This window comes from Rattus rattus, chromosome 18 (genome assembly GCF_011064425.1).
Source record: "Rattus rattus isolate New Zealand chromosome 18, Rrattus_CSIRO_v1, whole genome shotgun sequence".
Lineage (NCBI taxonomy): Eukaryota > Metazoa > Chordata > Mammalia > Rodentia > Muridae > Rattus > Rattus rattus.
In genome coordinates this window covers 5,699,697-5,716,457 of record NC_046171.1, presented here as the reverse complement: position 1 = coordinate 5,716,457, position 16,761 = coordinate 5,699,697, and the positions used below count along the sequence as shown (strand labels likewise).

The 16,761-nt window shown below is 56.4% G+C and overlaps 1 protein-coding gene across 1 annotated transcript in view; it reads left to right on the top strand.

Moving 5' to 3' along the window:
• The first annotated feature begins 631 nt into the window (after positions 1 to 631).
• The window catches only part of Scube3 (signal peptide, CUB domain and EGF like domain containing 3), a 29,527-nt gene continuing 13,397 nt past the window's right edge, over positions 632 to 16,761 (top strand). Inside the window, exons 1-6 of the mRNA XM_032888321.1 lie at positions 632 to 716; positions 10,188 to 10,310; positions 10,912 to 11,037; positions 13,241 to 13,375; positions 14,096 to 14,221; positions 14,398 to 14,514. Coding sequence (XP_032744212.1) covers positions 632 to 716; positions 10,188 to 10,310; positions 10,912 to 11,037; positions 13,241 to 13,375; positions 14,096 to 14,221; positions 14,398 to 14,514 — 712 coding nt within the window. The remainder of the gene's footprint in view (positions 717 to 10,187; positions 10,311 to 10,911; positions 11,038 to 13,240; positions 13,376 to 14,095; positions 14,222 to 14,397; positions 14,515 to 16,761) is intronic.

The following is a 16,761-nucleotide window of genomic DNA, read 5'->3' as shown; positions in this document are numbered from 1 at the left end:
GGAAGCCGTCTCCATGGAGACCGGGCCCGCTCCCCCAGCGCCGGATTGTAAATTCCTGCAGGCAGCGGCCCGGCAGCCTGGGGAGGGGGCCGCGCGCCCGGGCGCGCAGGGGGAGCGGCCGCCACGCCGAGGCCCCCTTTGAAAGAAAAAAAGGGCACGAAAAAGGAGGTGGAGGAGGAGGAGGACGGAGAGAAGCAGGAGGGGCAGTGGGAAGGGGAGGAGGAAGAAAACGAAAAGGAGCAAGGAGAGGAGGAGAAAGAGGAGGAGGAGGAGGAGAAAGGCGAAGAAAAACAGACGGAGCCCGGGAGACGAGAAAGCAAGGGAGGAAGAAAGAGGCAGAAAGGGCGTGTTTAGGCGCTACGTCTCCCCTCCCCTTTCTCAGGTCCCAGCTCGGGCTCTGCGCGCTTGCTCTCCGGCTACAGCTCCCCGCGGGCGAAGCTGGGCGTCGGGTGCGATAGCCCGGGCCGCCCCTCGGGCCGCCGCCCCGCGCCAGCTCGCGCTCCCCACCGCGCGCTCCCCACGCCCAGCCCGGAGCCTCCGCGGGGCGCCCTCCAGTCCCCTCCCCCTCCGCCTCGCGCCCTCCCCGGGACTGCGACACCCCCGGCGGCCCCGCCGCGCGGAGCTCCAGGCCATGGGCTCGGGGCGCGTCCCCGGGCTCTGCCTGCTCGTCCTGCTGGTCCACGCGCGCGCCGCCCAGCATGGCAAAGCTGCGCAAGGTAAGGGAGGCGCGGCGCGGGGCTGTGGGGCTGCGGGACGGCGGGACGGCGGGGTGGCGGGGCCGGAGGAACTAGGGCAGGTGCCTGGAAGTGCGTGGCTGTCAGGACCCGGCCCTGTGCCCCCCGACTCCTCGGCCAGGGCTAGACCTCCGGGCGCTGCGCCGCGAGCAATAGCGCCTGGGGTGGGGGGCAGCCAGCAGAAGGGAGCATGCACTTCTGCCGGCTTCCCTGCCACCATCTAGCATCTTCCTCTGAGGTTAGAGAGAATCTTCTCTCAAACATTGCCAGGGACTTCACTTGAGGCTGAGGGAAGGAAGTTTTCAACCGCGCCATACACTTGGTAATCTCCTCCCCACCCCGCATGAGGCAGAGTCAGGCCGAAATTTCCAAGTTGCCGTCTTATCAAGACGAAGGATGTTAAAGAAAAACAGGCTCTTTCGTGGTGAAACCGACTGCCTGTCACGGAATAGTAGGGGGCAGTAGGAGAAAATGTCTGTGACTGCCTTCTGGCACGAACGTTGCGTTTCTGCCTTTGGAGGTGGGGGGGGGATCCCTTTCGTCTCGCATGGCTTCCACTCCCTATCATAATATTTATTTATTAAGGCCTGGGGTTTCCAATTCCATTTAAATCCAGGTCAGAATTGCATTAAAATAACAAAGTAAAATTCCAGGCTGGGAGCTCTGACAGATCCCTCTAGGAATTAGAGAGAGAGAGACTGGGAGGCCCTCCTGCCCCGGTCCCTGACCCCGAGCTCCCTACCCAGCCAGTCCCAAGGCTGCGCTGGCAGAAACCAGGCTGGTGTCCCACAGTTCTCTGGGGACAGCCTCCCCTCCCCCATTGACCTGCTGTACCCCTCCCCCCACGCTGTCCTCACCCAAAAGAGATTTATATGGACAAAAAGAAAATTCCTCTTAGCGAGATTTTGCCCGGGAGGTAGATTCTGCCTATTGTCCTAGGGGGCTCCTGAAGCCAGTCAGGGATGAAGAGGTGTCTGGGCCAGGAGGAAAGTTGAACTTGGGAGTTGAGGAAGTCTGAGTTGTCTGATAGTCAGTCAGTCGGGTCAGTGTGTCCAGGGCCTGAGTCTTAAGCAGGGCTATACCACCAGCTTTTCACCGTTGGGGGAAGGTGCTACGCCTCCCTCCTCTCCCAAAGCACTGCCTCTTCCCTTGCCCCCTCCAACCCGTCCCATTAACATAATCAAACGCTAGAGACCCTCAGCTGTCAAGTACCAGACCCCACCCCAACATCCTTCCAGCCCCAAACTGCTGTTTCTGCAGCCTTCCTACCAGACCGCCCGCTACTGCTGCCTGGAACAGCCCCTCTCCCACAGTGGATTTGCTTGTGTGTTTTCGTAAACAAAGCTGGCTTTTGTAGTGCACGCTGACTTACTCATAACATGGAATTAGCTGAGGAGTTTAGTCTGAGGAAGGAACAGATTTCGTGCAGTAATCTAGAGACAAGATAAGGGCCCCTTTCAAGTTGGAGCCAGTGTCTGGGGTGGGGGGGTCGGCAGGAGGAGAAGCAGCCTATTAAAGGGGCTCCAGGTGCAGCTGGAGACCCCTAAATGGGACAGGTGTTGGAGAACCAAAACTCTCAAGCCCGGAGACCGGAGATCAGCCCGTCTGCTGGGGATAGGGAGTCTGGCACCTTCTTTTATTGGACACCCCCACTGGGTGCTGGGGGATACTCAGCTGGAGTAGAGGTGGTACCCGCAGGGTCCCTGCTTTATCTCAGTCATGGGCCACTCCTGCCCCTGATGAGGTTGCAGTGACCGTGCCCAGCCCCCTTTGGGTTTTCTGAGTCTAGCTGGGATTAGAATGGAGCCTCCCATTAACCCTGCCTTTCAGGAAATCTGTGAAACCCTGTCCATCAAAGGTTGCCTAACAACAGGTTTGCTGGAATACAGAGCCGTCCTTGGACTCAGACTTGCAGGTAGATGTTACAGGGAAGATGAGAACTATTTGGTCTGAGCCTTGCAGGCTTACCCATAGTGCTGTGGGCTTCGGGAGGCCTCCCGTGCCCCCTCGACATACCTCCCATCTATCATCAGGGCTAAGGAGTTCGCCTTTGATGCTACGAGCTTCTCAGTGGCGCTCTAGAGGGTCTGGACATTACAGGCTCCCTCAGCAGGCGTCTTGAAAGGGGCTTCTGCACCCCTGGGACATCTGTGTCTCTGGGAGGGTCAAAGCCATGCACCGGGGTAGGGGAACAAGAACATGATCTCAAGTAGAGAAGAGGACGGGAGAGGAACACAGAAGACAGGGACACCAACACTGGGACATCCCTGCCCCTCTGCCTCCATGAGGACCCGGGATCTTTAATCCAGAGTGCTGAGGGTTTTGTCTCAGGGGATGAGTGGGGGGGGGTCAGCTGGTGGGACTTGGGGGGGTGAGCTTGCCGGGTACATGGTTTTGAGTGGTTTTCAAGTGCCTGTCTGTGTGTCTTAAAGTAGACAGACTGGATAACCAAGGTAATTGTAAACTTAAAGGCATTAATTTGCTTTGCTTTTTGGGGGGGTGGGGGTGGGGGTGGGGTAGCGATGGGAGGACAGCTATCGTTAAAAAGACCTAATCCTCACTTAGGGCTCAGGTTGCAACTGAATGAAAAGGTCTTTGGGCCTCCAGGGGAACTGGTCCTGTCCCCAGGCAGGCTCTGGGGCAGCCAGGTTGACCGTCCGCTTTACCTGGTAGTTTTCTTTCCTTGTTAGGGATAGAGTTTTGAGAACGTCACCCGTTTAGAAATCACACCGTCCCCGAGACTGAGGGCGTTCATCCGGGGCTGAACAGTGTCTCTCTGTCTCTGGGTCTCTGTCTGGGAGTGTGTGTCTCTCTCCTTTCCCCCTCCCCTCTCTTCCTCTTTAATGTGGCTGCTCCCTCTCCTCCCTGCTTCCCCCGGCTCCTGTGGCCGGCGTCTACAGTGAGGGGACTGTTCCTCCTAGCCCCTCCCTCTAAAATATGAAATGAAAGCCGTAGCCGTGTCAGCGGGCGCGGGTGGCTCCTACTGCTTGTGCCCCGCCGAGGCCCTACAGGAGAGAGCAGACAGACAGATGGATGGACAGACTCCACTCTTACAGCCTGTTTTATCTGTTTTTCTTAAGCTCATCCCAACTCTAACAAAGTTTTCAGAAACCCCTTTGACTGCCTTGCGAGGCTTGCTGGCATGTCTTAGGTGTGGGGAAAGCCCAGAGCTAGAAGGATATACGTTCCTCCCTCTCCCTCCTCCCCCTCCCCCATCACCTCGCATCCCCCTGAGTCTCTGTGGGGTAGAATGGAGAGAGGGGACTAAATGATCTGGGAGCCACCACAACCATGACAGGTAAAGGAAGGGGACAGTCATCAGGAACCCTCAGATGAAATTGCTTTCTGGAACCTTCTGGAATCTGAGACCATGAGAACCGGTTTGAGATGTGAGCGGCTAGGACCTGTTGTAAATGGAGGCAGGGCCGGAGTGTGAGTTCGGGGAGTGTGAGGTGTGCGAGCATGCATGTGCGTGTGTGTGAGCACGTGTGCGTGGCGCTCTGGTGACTGGGGGCGAGGGGTGGGGTGGGAGGAAGTTGGCAACGTGTGCATTTTGTTTTAGCTGAAGGAGAGGGGCTTGATCCAGAGCCCTGAACTGAGGGTGGGGGAGGGGAGGGCATGGCTTCACATCCTCTGGAGAAGATGGAGGTGGAAAAGCTTGTTGCCAGAACCCACCCTGGTCTCTGCTGCCCCGGCCTGCTTCGGTGTGCGGGTGTGGGCACATGACCACTCAGTAAGAAAGGGTTCCTGTCAGGGCTGGAAACTGTGGAGCGGCTCTGAGGCAGGCTGGCAGTGCTTACGGGAGGCCCAGACCTGGGGAGACAGGAGTCTGGGAAGGAGTGGAGTGCTGGAGCTCAGGGAGAGGTGAAAACGTCAGCCCTGGGGGTGTTTGGAGGGGATGAATGGGTTACTCACCTCACCTGGGCAAACACATTGCCTTTCTGTCTGTAGGCTAGCCACTCTCTTCCCCACTGGCCTGACTGGGGAGGCACTAGGTGGGCAGAAGGTAGGGTGTGAGTTTTGACAAATGCCAAGCCCAATGGCTGGGAGCTCTAGGGTTCGGCCAGTTTTACTGAACTCACTCATATGGGTCAGCTTTAGGCCCCAGGCCTGGTTTTTCACACACAGGGCAGGCCCTCTCCACCTGGACCTCTCCTCTGCTTGCTGGAGGCCTGGTTACTTGGTACTTTTCCTTCCCCACCCCCCACCCAATGCCCCTCACCTCGGTTTCCCAAGCATCTGACAGTCTTGTGTCCCATGAGCAGCTAGCTACCCTAGAAGAGTGTGTGTGTGTGTGTGTGTGTGTGTGTGTGTGTGTGTGTTTCTGTGTCCTGTGGTAGCCACGAATGATCTCTGTCTCCTCCCACCCTCCCACCTCACCCCACCCCGCCCCCTTCCCTCCTCAGATCAAGGGTTTGCTTGGTAGTTAGAGCTGGATCCACTGCTGGCTCTCAGAAGTGGGTGGGTGACCCCCTGAATGGGGCACTAGGGGCCTTGGTTTGCCAATGGTTTCCCCCTGTGATGAACCGTAGCCCCAGAGAGCTGCAGGCTTTGGATTTCAGAGCTGTGTGCCTGGGGCTGTCTGCTTGTGGTTACTGAATGGGGCAAACTTAGCAAACTGGGTTGCTGGCGGGTAGGAGGCGCAGGATGAGAGACAGGCTTGAGGGACCCCTGGGTGAGGTACAGCATCAGGCTATGTGGGCTCTGGGGGGGGTGGGTGGAAAGATGCTTAAGGGGTAGATCCTGGGGGGCGGGTTTACAGAGAGGACTTTTTTTTTTTTTTTTTACAAGTTTTTAATTATATTTATTTGGAGTTTTCCTCTGGTGGTTTGAAGCTGTTAACAGCAGGAGCCTGTACCCCCTGGTGTTTGTTTTTGTTTCTGACCAGCTGCTTGGCCCCAGAGTAGTGAATCCCAAGGCTGGCGACACCTGCCCACCACTGCGTCCGCCCACCCTCTCCTCCTTGCCTCTGTGTCTGCCCGATCGCTCTCTGTCTACCCGGGTACCCTCTTGTGCGTCCCAGCATCTACATGCTGGTTTTTAACCATCGGATTCGGCTCGGGTCCATCTCATGCTCTGTGCCGGTTTCTTGCTCAAGCTGAGCAAAGTATTGAGCTGAGGGCAGGGGAGGCGAGATCTCTGTCTCTCTCTGTCTCTCAGGCCCCCAGCACGCTGTGTGCGCTCTTATATCTCTGTGTGTACTGTGTACGCGTGGGCACACGGCCGCAGCACACATATGGAGGTCAGAGGACAACCTCAGGGGCCAGCTCTCACCTTCCACCTTGTTTGGGACAGTCTGTCCCATTCACCACTCCATAAGTGAGGGGACTCTCCTGTCCCTGCCTCCCATCTTGCTGTAGGAAACCTCTGACAAGAGATGCGTTACATGAGTTCTGGGGATCCCAGCTCAGGTTCCATGGTGCTTTACCTGGTAAGCTCCCTACGCCTCAGAATAAACGCCCTAGGACACCCCTGTTTCCCAGAATGCCAAATGGTCAAGAGTAAAGGGGCAGGCTTCTTCCCCGGGGTAGACCACAGGTAACAGTCTCGGCCACCGTATGTCTGACAGATACCCACAGAGCACCTTCACTGCCTGGTTATCCTGTCCCACTCGAGGCCGAGCCCTCAGTCCCTGGCACAGTGCTTACCCTTGTGCAGGTACCTGGTAGCCATTTGCTGAGTGCTCAAGTGTGCACGGCTCTGCCAGCAGTTCTGGTGGGTTCAAAGGTTCAGAAGCCATGGCCTTGAGGGATTCATCGCACCGAGTTAACATGAAGCAGGCATCCAAGAGAATGCTGGAGTGGATGAGAGAAGACAGCAAGCTAGTACTAAGCACCCACTGTGTGTGCACACACCATGGCATCCGGTGCTGGGTGGGCATTAACCCATTTGATGCTGGTGGCAGTTCCCAGGATGGTGCTGTGACTGGTCTTGTGGGGGAGGGGGAGCGGGTGTGTTCAGAGGCTGCTCAAGGCCACTCAACTATGGCCCTAAGCCTGCATGGGGACTGCCGTAGTGGTGGTCAGTTTAGAACCTCTTCCCTTACTGTGTCATGTTGCTGCCTCCAGAGGGTCTCCCAGCCCAGGCAAATAGCTTATTTACATGAGTTGGAAGAGAGAGGTCCTGATTTACTGGGTCTAGACCTCCGTGGGTCTTCAGAGGTCCCTAGATCCCAGTGCGCAGCCTGAGCTGAGGACCACTAGCCTAAAGGAACTCGCGCCCGAAAGTGTCGCTTGGCTTGCAGCTGGTAGACAGCTTCTAAGAGCATGGATAGGCCGAGGTTGCCCATGTGTGCCACGGAGGTCCCTTCGGGGCCTCATTCTGGGCTGGCAGGTGTGCCGGGAGGGAGCTTTGAACACCTGACTGAGGTGGAAGTGTGTGACTTAGGGCCCGGTCTCCCTGCTCTGTGCCTCAGGACAGCAAACGTCAGCCACACAGTGGGAAGGTCCCTTCTTCAGCAGTTGCCGGCCACAGGAGAAGTGGAACATGAGACAGCTTCAGAGAGTTTGCTAAGTGGCAGGGACTGCAAAGGGGGGGGGGGGGTGGGGGGTGAGGGGAGTCCCCCTGGGCCCAGGAGCTTACTGGGGTCAGGGCAGACAATTCTGAGCCAGTCTTGGAAAACAGAAGTGGGTTGGGCCTGCAGCATGAACGGGAAGAAGGTGATATGTGGTGGATCGGTTAGCTGGTGTTGAGGGAGTAGCCGTTGCCAAGGGAGTAGCTGGTACTGAGGGAGTAGCTGGTACTGAGGAAAGTGGGAGCAGGTTTGGTCACCTCCCAGAGCTCTCAGAGCAGAAAACATTGAGACTAGGGAGATGGCTGAGGCTAAGAGCCCGAGACAGCCAGCAGGAATACCCTTGCTGTGGTTGGCCTCACCGCTGCTCTGGTCCTGGGGGCCACTTGAGGGGAGACCAAGGGAAGAGCCTGATGCATCAGGAGCCAAGCCCCAGCACATGGAGACAGGCGCCACTGACAGGGTTGGGGAGAGGGACTTCTGGAGGAGTCACTATGATTCTGGGCCAGCCCCAGAAGTGTTCCTTACTTAGAACCCCTAGAGCTAACTCTTCTGTTCTGTGAACTCGGTGCCATGGGGACGTTTCCCATTGCACAGCCCACCACGAATATTTGGCCTAAGGTAGTGACTGAAGAGCTGTCTTTGAGATGAAAAGGGTCACATGTGGCTCCTGGCTACCACCGCAGTGGACCGAAGGGACCTAGATTCCCCCAGTGCTCAGCCCTCAGCTTCATCCACTCAAGCTCTTACCCATGTACAGATTAACTCGTGAACGGCCTTGGAGGCACCGCCATCCCACACTGTATGGGGGCGGGGGTGGGAATCTAAGGGTGTGGTGTGGTGGCACGCACCTGCCCTCCCAACACTAGGGAGGCTGGAGCGGGGGAGGGGGGGTCATGAGTTCAAGGTCAGCCTGTGCTACATAGTAAAACTTTTAAAAGGAAACTTAAAAAGCCTCCCCAGAAAAATGGTAGAGCTGGATCTCAACCTGGGACTGTCATCTCCATCTTATTGACCCAGGACATTTCTTGCTTTTGTATCCATTCCATCAGTTGGTCAAACATCCCCCAACAGCCTCTTGCCATCCACAAGGTGTCTCTTACTTGGCTTAGGTACTTGACTGCTGGGGCTCTCTGCTCTCCGTCCTTTCTCTTCCTTGGTGATGGCCTGGCAGGCACGTGACTGCCGAGCTTGGCTGAGGTGGGCGGTAAGTGTAGACGGTCTCCTAATACTCAGAGCTGTACCTACAGACCGCAGAGATTGCCGGTGTGGCACGCTTCTCTGCTCAGCCGAGGAGCCTTAAGGAGCTGGATTCACTGGGTGGGCGACAAGGTCCGAGAGTCTGTGTTCTGACGAGCCTCACTTGGAAGCTCTGGAGTCACACCAGCTCCCGGACTAATGCTCCTTTACTGGCAGACTTCAACCCACACACTGTGTTTTTCCAGTTCGTAGGGGAGATGTGGGCTCTTCCTCCTCAGACTGTGACAAGGTTCTCACCCCAGCTGCTCATTAGAATCAGATGTGTTGAGTCCAGTCTTTGAGGCCTGAGGCATTTTTAGGGGAGTCGGCTCTGCTGTGCGGCCTGGGTTGAGGCTCATCCCTAATGCCTCATGGGACAGACCAGTTTGAGCTGACATGTATCCTGGCTGGGTAGTCACCTGTGCGGTTCTGAATGTAACAACCGCCACACAGGACCTCTTTTCTGCTGAGACCTCGTCTTCATCACTTCTTTAGGGTTCCATGTTGTTGTTCCCAACTGCTTAAAGTCTTTTTCTTTTTCACTTTTTCCCTGAGACAGTTTCTTCCTATAGGCCAGGCTGCCTCCCAAGTGGTGTGCCACCACACCTGGACCATCGGAAGTCCTTATCCACCACCCTCCCCCTGACCAACCCCCCTCTGGAGGAGCCTCTTCCTCTAGTGTGGCTCTGTCTGTCGCACCGACTAGAGGGAGCAATTAGTGTTGGCGCACAAGTATCCAGAAAGAGAGGGCATAGAGGAAGAGAGGCTTGCCAGGTTCCTGGTCCTTCCATTGATAGCTCAGGGCCAAGAGAAATCTTCCCAAGTAGAGCCCTGTTCTTCTAAAGCTCCTTGGTGCCATGGTGGACAAGGGTGTGGTGAACAGTCAGGAGCTGGCTTCATCTTCTCCTAGGTTTTTCTCATTAACCTAGAACTCCTGATCCTTCTGCCCCGGTCTCCGAGTTCATTTGAATTCCTGAAGCGTTCAGAGGACGGTGAGGGGACCTGGCATATGGGGACTCTGCCTTTGGGGAACACACTCAAAACTCACCCGAGACAGACACACCAGTTCTGCTCTTGTGTTCTCGTGTGTGCAGCTGTACCCCAGTGCTGGGATCACAGCAGGCGGCGTGGTGCCAGGCAGGACTCGCGTGCTCTCCGGCGGACCCAGACAGGCCGCATCTCCCTTTCTTCCTTAATTACTAGAGAGCAGCTGGGCAGGGTAGGGCATGCCTGTAACCCCAGCATTTGGGCGATGGGGTGGGGGAGCAGGCGGCAGAGGGAGCAGGCATTGAAGACCGCCTCAGCTATGTAATGAGGTCTAGGCCAACTTGGACTGTATGGGTCTAGAAAAACATTATCAGTGCCCACTGGGTCGCCATCAGGGACTCTGTGCCTGTCTCTCTCCCTCCACGTCTGCTGCTAAGAAGGATAAACTAGTCCGCACTGGGCTGGCTATGTCTGACACGTCGAGTGTGTGCTATTCAAACTGAAGAGGAGTGTCTCAGCGCATGGTGGAGCTGTCACCGTGGTTTGAGGATTTCTGAGCAGCGAGGGTTCACTCGAATTCCTGAAGCGTTCAGAGGAATGCAAGGGGACCTCAGGCGTGCACGGGCATACGGGGACTCTGCCTTTGGGGAACACACCTTCAAAACTCACCCGAGACACCAGTTCTGTTCTAATGTGTCTTCCTCTGCCCGTGCCAGATGTAGATGAGTGTGTGGAGGGCACGGATCACTGTCACATTGATGCCATCTGCCAGAACACCCCACGGTCATACAAGTGCATCTGCAAGTCCGGCTACACGGGGGATGGCAAGCATTGCAAAGGTGAGGCTGGTGGGGGTGGCCCAAGAGGAGCCTGCAGGAAAGTGGAGACTAACTCTGATGCCTTGGGAGCTGCACCACGGTTCCCAGAGGCTTGCAGTCTATACAGGTCAAGGAGGACAGCCGCATCTTCCCAGAGATCACGGTGTTCTGGTGGGTACCAGAGCATCGCAGAGCCAAGGTGACGTGCTGGTGGGGACACTTCATAGCCTTGTAGCCACATAGCTGTCTGGGGCTGGCACACCTCAGTTACAAAACTAAGGCCTGAAGAGCCCCGAAACAGGAGCATATCAAGATCGTGCGCGAAGGGCAGGACCAGTTGACCCCGGTGGGAACTCGCCCACGAGCAAGCATAGCTTTTGCTGTAAATGCACTGCAGAGGAATAGCAGGTCCAAGTGCAATCGAGGCTGCAGGGGACAGAGTGCATGTTACTCTTGGTTGACACAGTACACAGAACTGCAGCTGCCTCCGGGCCTGGGGGGTACTAGTTCAGTGGTGACACTCTTTCCAACTTTATATGAACGGCATAGTAAAAAAAAGTGAAAGGAAGAGATGGCCTGTTTGCATGGGGCCTTCAATGTCCTGTGTGCTCTCTCTGCGCAGACGTGGATGAGTGTGAACGGGAGGACAACGCTGGCTGTGTGCACGACTGTGTCAACATCCCTGGTAACTACCGGTGCACCTGCTACGACGGGTTCCACCTGGCACACGACGGACACAACTGTCTGGGTGAGTGAGGCAGGCTAGGTGGGTGGTGGAAGGAGCTGTTTTCAGTGAGAAGCAGGAGAGAAGCGGAAAGAAGAGCTCGAGCTCCGGTCAGAGAGCAAGGACGGCCTCCCCTTTGAGACTGGCCAGGGAGGATGAAACGGTCGGGCTAGGGAATATGGGGGTGGGGTGGGGCACTGCTAGAAGTGTGAATGCACGCGCGTGTGTGAGCATGTGTGCGCGCCGGGTTTAGCATCGTGCATGGGATGACTTAGCTTCAGACAAATCCTGATTCTGCTACCTAGAAGCTGTGGGGCCTTGAGCCAGTGAACTAGCCTGTTGGAATCTGACTCCTCATCCCTAAACTGCCTGGGGGCGGGGGTGGGTTTAGGACCCCTCTAAGTCCTAAAGTGTGTGGGCTCTTCAGGAGCACATGTGTCAAAAGCCCCGTGCAGGGGTTGGGGATTTAGCTCAGTGGTAGAGCGCTTGCCTAGGAAGCGCAAGGCCCTGGGTTCGATCCCCAGCTCTGAAAAAAAAAAAAAAAAAAAAAAACCAAAAGCCCCGTGCAGCTTTAGCACAGAGCAGGTGCTGAGGCAGGGGCATTGTTGCTAATGCAGCTGGTGATGCCCTCAGAGCCCTGGATGCCTCTGTCCCTTGACTCCCTTCCTGTCTTCAGTCTCACCCTCTCCAGTTCGGAGCCTCCGTCTGGCCCGCTATCACCTGTCCCGGAGATCTATTTCAGATAGAATTTCTGGGCCGCTGAACTCAGCTGCAGCCAGTCATCTTTGAGAGATACTCAGACCATGTGAGAGTTTCCCCTGCGTAGAAAATCTGAAGCTTCTAACAAGATTTGCGATTTGGAACTGGGGTCCTCTCTCATACATCTGGTAGATGTGTCAGCAAAGGGAAGGGCAGCAGTGACCAGAACAACGTGATTGGTTGGATGCACCGTGGCCTAGGAGCCCCCTCACTGCAGAACTGCATGCGGTCACCATAGCCGTCCCTCCACCCAGGTCCCCAGCAGGCCCTTCCCAGGGGCTGCCTCCCCTCACCCCTTGGCTACTATGGAAGAACCTTCTCTCCCGTCACCCGAGGGACTATTTAGGGACAGGATCTGAAGTACTGGGTACAGGATGGGGGTGCCCACGGGACCGTGAACATCAGCTCTAGTTCTTTGACCTCCACTGGGTCCTAACTCCAACTATCACCAAGGACTAACCATAGTCAAGAGAAAGCAGGTACTGAGGGGTCAGAGTTACAAAGGCCTGTTTAAGGTGAGGGTTCATAGCCTCAACCATCCCTTCTAACTCTTAGGGAAAACAAGAAAATGTAAGGGCCTCAGTTTCCCAAGGAAGAAATAAGGGACGGGAGGGGAGTGGCCAGGATAAGGACAGAGTCCAGACGCAGATGTGAGACTCCCAGGGTGACTTATGGGACACCCTATTGTTACCCCTCTCCCATTCAGGGTGAGGCCTGGCCACCTTCCCCACCCTTCCACACCACACTGCCAATAAAACCAAAATAGGAGAAAAACTAGGGAATATGGCGGTGAGCCCAGGCCCGGGGGAAGGGAGGAAGGCTGAGGCTGTGGCCAGTCCACACAAATGGCCTTTGCCCCACGAGGACCTGTGGCTCGGCGGCCACTCCCTCCATCTTTGGCACCTCAGCCATACCGCTATCTGAGGAAAGAGCCATCTCCGGGTTCCCTGGTTCCTGGCTGCTCATCAGGGCTAGCCTCCGTCCCGAGTGCAGCACCATTGCCGCTCCGCAGGACTAGTACCCACACATGTGCATGCACGCATGTCTGTGCACCACACATGTGCCTGTGGAGGTCAGGAAAGGACACTGGGTTCCTTGGAACTGGAATTTCAGGCAGTTGGCTGCCATGTGGGCCCTGGGGAGAGAATGCAGGTTGGAGGGGTCAGACCCAGTCTCCTCAGTGTGGGTGAGGAGTCCAGTCCTTACCTTGGCTGGCCAGGTTTGGGTGTTACCCGCCCTACCTTAGCTCTGGACAGAGGTGCATCCTCACTCATGGAAGTTTTAGCTGACAAGGGACAAGGAGTGCTTGCTAAGGGAGGGCCTGTGTGTACGTGTGTGTGTGTGTGTGTGTGTGTGTGTGTGTGTGTGTGTGTGTCTGTGTGTCTGTGTGCGCGCGCGCACGCATGTTCTTCAGTCTGCCCTCAGTCTATGCTGCTACCACAGTCCCACCAGTCTCCTGTCTTCACAGACGTGGATGAGTGTGCAGAGGGCAATGGGGGCTGCCAGCAGAGCTGTGTCAACATGATGGGCAGCTACGAATGCCACTGCCGAGATGGCTTCTTCCTCAGTGACAACCAGCACACCTGTATCCAGCGGCCAGAAGGTCAGCCCAGGGCCTTTGCCTGAGGTCCCCAGGCTTCTCTTCCCCACCTTCCTTCCCTCAGCACTCCCCGTCCCACACCCTAGGTTCCTCCCCTCTACCCTTTCTCTGACTCACAGCATGAGGGTTTCATGTTAGACACAGAGACAAGTCTGCAGAATGGACAGAAGCTACCTTGGGGCATTCTCTGGCCCAGCTGCAAGGTGAAGCAAGTTTCTGTTGGTGAGCATTTGTCTGTAAGCTGCTGCTTCTCTGAGACAGCCTCACCTGTGTCCCCTTCCATAGCCTGGATCAATGGCTCATTCCTTCATCGGAGTTTGATATTCTGAGAGCAGCAGCTGGGTTTAATTTGCCTTTGTGTCCCTGTCATCTAGCATGCCACCTTGCCTATGGCAGGAGCTTAATAAAATTTGTGGTCTAGGCAGGTGTGGTGGCTCACACCTTTAATCCCAGCACATGGTAGACAAAGGCTGGCAGATCTGTGAGTTCGAGGCCAGCCTGGGCTACACAGAGAAACCCTCGGTCTGATGGCTGTTTTATCTTCTAGTGCTTTCTTGTCTCAGTGTGCACTTGGAGGGAAGAGATCCTGTTTTAGTTTTTCTGGGCCCTTCCTAGATGCTGAGAGCCTCTGAGTAGCAGGCTTGGTTGGTCCTTAGCCACACTGGTTCACCCCACTGAGGCCTCCAGGTGCAGATGGAGCGTCAGCCTCTCCTCCCTTTTTAGAAGGAATGAACTGCATGAACAAGAACCACGGCTGTGCCCACATTTGCCGGGAGACTCCGAAGGGGGGCATTGCCTGTGAATGCCGCCCTGGCTTCGAGCTCACCAAGAACCAACGGGACTGTAAATGTGAGACGTGAGGCAGGGGAGTGGGGGACAGGAGGGTGTGGGGTCTCAGCAGCCAGAGGGCAGGGTGGGAGGAAAGAGGACTGGGGGGGCACAGTGGGGAGAGGGGTGGCTTTCTCCCCACGCAGACCTGCTGCATGAGGGACAAGCAGGCTGACAGGTCTCCTCCCTCTGTGCAGTGACCTGCAACTACGGGAACGGTGGCTGCCAGCACACATGCGATGACACAGAGCAGGGTCCTCGGTGCGGCTGCCACGTCAAGTTTGTGCTCCATACGGACGGAAAGACATGCATTGGTGGGTGGGGCCAGGAACAACTCAAGCCACTCCTGGCGGGGTGGGGGGTGGGGGTGGGGCTGGGGGGAGACCCTGGGGGTGGAATGTAGGTGCTAGAGTTACTGATGTGGAAACCAGTAAGAGGACAGGCTGAAGGACCACTCTGAGAGACTAAAGGGCATGCCAGACTGTCTGCCCTCCCCGGGACTCTCACCCTCCTCTTCCTCCCATGCTGAAGCATCACCAGTTTAGCAGCCATTAGCAGGGGTGCTGGCCAACCAAGGCTGAAACCATAACTTCAGCTGAGCTGTTGACCCAGGCTCTGGCTGACTAGCGTGGTGAGGGGGAATTACCACAGCCAGTGTCTCCACTGTGGAACTGGTGCCAGGGCACAGTATGTTTCCAGAGCAGTTAGCCTTGGGCTGAGTAAGGAGGGTGGCTTCAGTCCCCCCAGCCCCTTCCTCTTCACCCCGGCACACCTGCTTCTTACCCCTCACCTGATGCCCCAGTCCCACCTCCCAGCCAGCTCCACTGTGCCCGTGGCTGCCCACACCCCTCCCTTGCTGCAGCCTTCCCCCCCTTCAGAGACCCTTCCCCTGAGTTCCTAGGCCTGACCAGTCTCCAGGTACCCCGAATGAGCTAAGTCCTTAAAGCTAACCTCAAATTCCTCACCCCTTTGCTACCGGACATCTCCTTAGAGAAGTGGGAGGTGAAGGGAGGGGCTCTGGCTAGGTGAGGCAGGGTCTCAAGCCAGCCAGAGGTGTGTGAGCTTGCTCTGTGGTACTGATGTTGACGGAGGTGTGTGTCTGGTGAGCCACACGGGCTGAGGAAGGGAAGGTGGGCACACAGGCTCTGTGAAGCCCCATGTGTCCAAGGCAAATTCAGGTTAAGAACTGGTCCGTCCCTTGTCCCTCTCTTCACTGCAGCCCCAGGACAGGGCAGCAGATGGGCTCCACACATGGCTCCAAAGTACTGCCGAGGTCTAAGCTCTCCTGCTCTGCTCTCTGCCTCTTCAGAGCCCTAAGACAGGCTCAGGTCTCTCTGTTGCCTTCTCTGTGCTGGTCCAGCCCCTTCTTACTCTCCTGACAGGGCTAGTTCTTCTGCTTCGCAAACCTCCCACCACCCTGGACACACCCACATAGCCCCAGATTCTTCCAGAAGAAACTGCATGCAGTCCCTAGGGAGAAGATGCATGAGGCAGGACAGAGACCCGGGGGGGGGACACATGGTTTTCTTGGGTTTCCGTTCCAATGTTCTCAAACATGGCTGCCTTTTGAAAATGCCTGTTGTCAAGCTTGACTTCCCTGACCCAGAGAATCCTCTGGGCAGCAGCTAACAAGACAGGACAGAGCAAGCGAGTGAGGCTGCTCCCTTCCATCCTTCTCCCTTTGCCCTGAGGGAGTGAACCTACTTGCCTTGGACTTCATTTTTCTTGAAGCCTGGGCAGGAGGAAATGTCTGGGGTTATGGGGACGTGCAGTTTGAGTGGGGAGATGGGGAGAAAGGATTTGAGAGGTGGCGAAATGCGAACTTGACATCCCATGCCACCTTTGCCTGACATGCTGTGTGGGCTTGGACCCACAGCTGCTCTCTCCGAGACCTGGCATCTCTGGTTTATGGTCCCTTGATGGGGCTTGATTTTTTTTTGAGGGTACCAGGTAGGACAAGGCTGAGGAAGGAGGCTAATTTGGGAGCCCTGGGATCACCATATGGGGCTAGTGGTTTGGACTCTCGGGGTGGAGGGTGTGGGGTGGGCCCTGCCCCAAATCTAAACAGCTTTTTTACAATGTCAAACAGGGGAAAGGCGCCTAGAGCAGCACGGGCCCACTCAGGCCGTTTCTAATGGTAAATATGTCTGCTCTCCGCTTGCACTCACCGGCTTGCTAGGGAAGGGCTAACCCGCTGGGGCTCCCACTAACTGCATGCCCAGAAGGGCTCCTCTGGCAGTGTGCGCTCTGGGCCCATCAGGTGAACCTAGGAACCTTTGTGCTGCTCATCTTTCTGGTTCCTGGCTTTCCTTCCTCGTGCCTCCCCCTCTGCCTCTCATTGCCCCAGTTCCTCCCAGCCCTCTACACCCCTCGGTCAGTGCAGCCAGGGCCCTCTTGCCCACTGTCCCACTGTCCCACTGATAAGTGAGTGTATCAGAGTTTGATGCCATCCACGCTCTCTGTGGGTCATCTTTCTTGGGTTCCTTCTGTTAGCATGTCACCAGCATTAGCTGGTGATTTCTACCTGACTCTGGGTTCTGTAGACCTGAGTCTAGATCCTA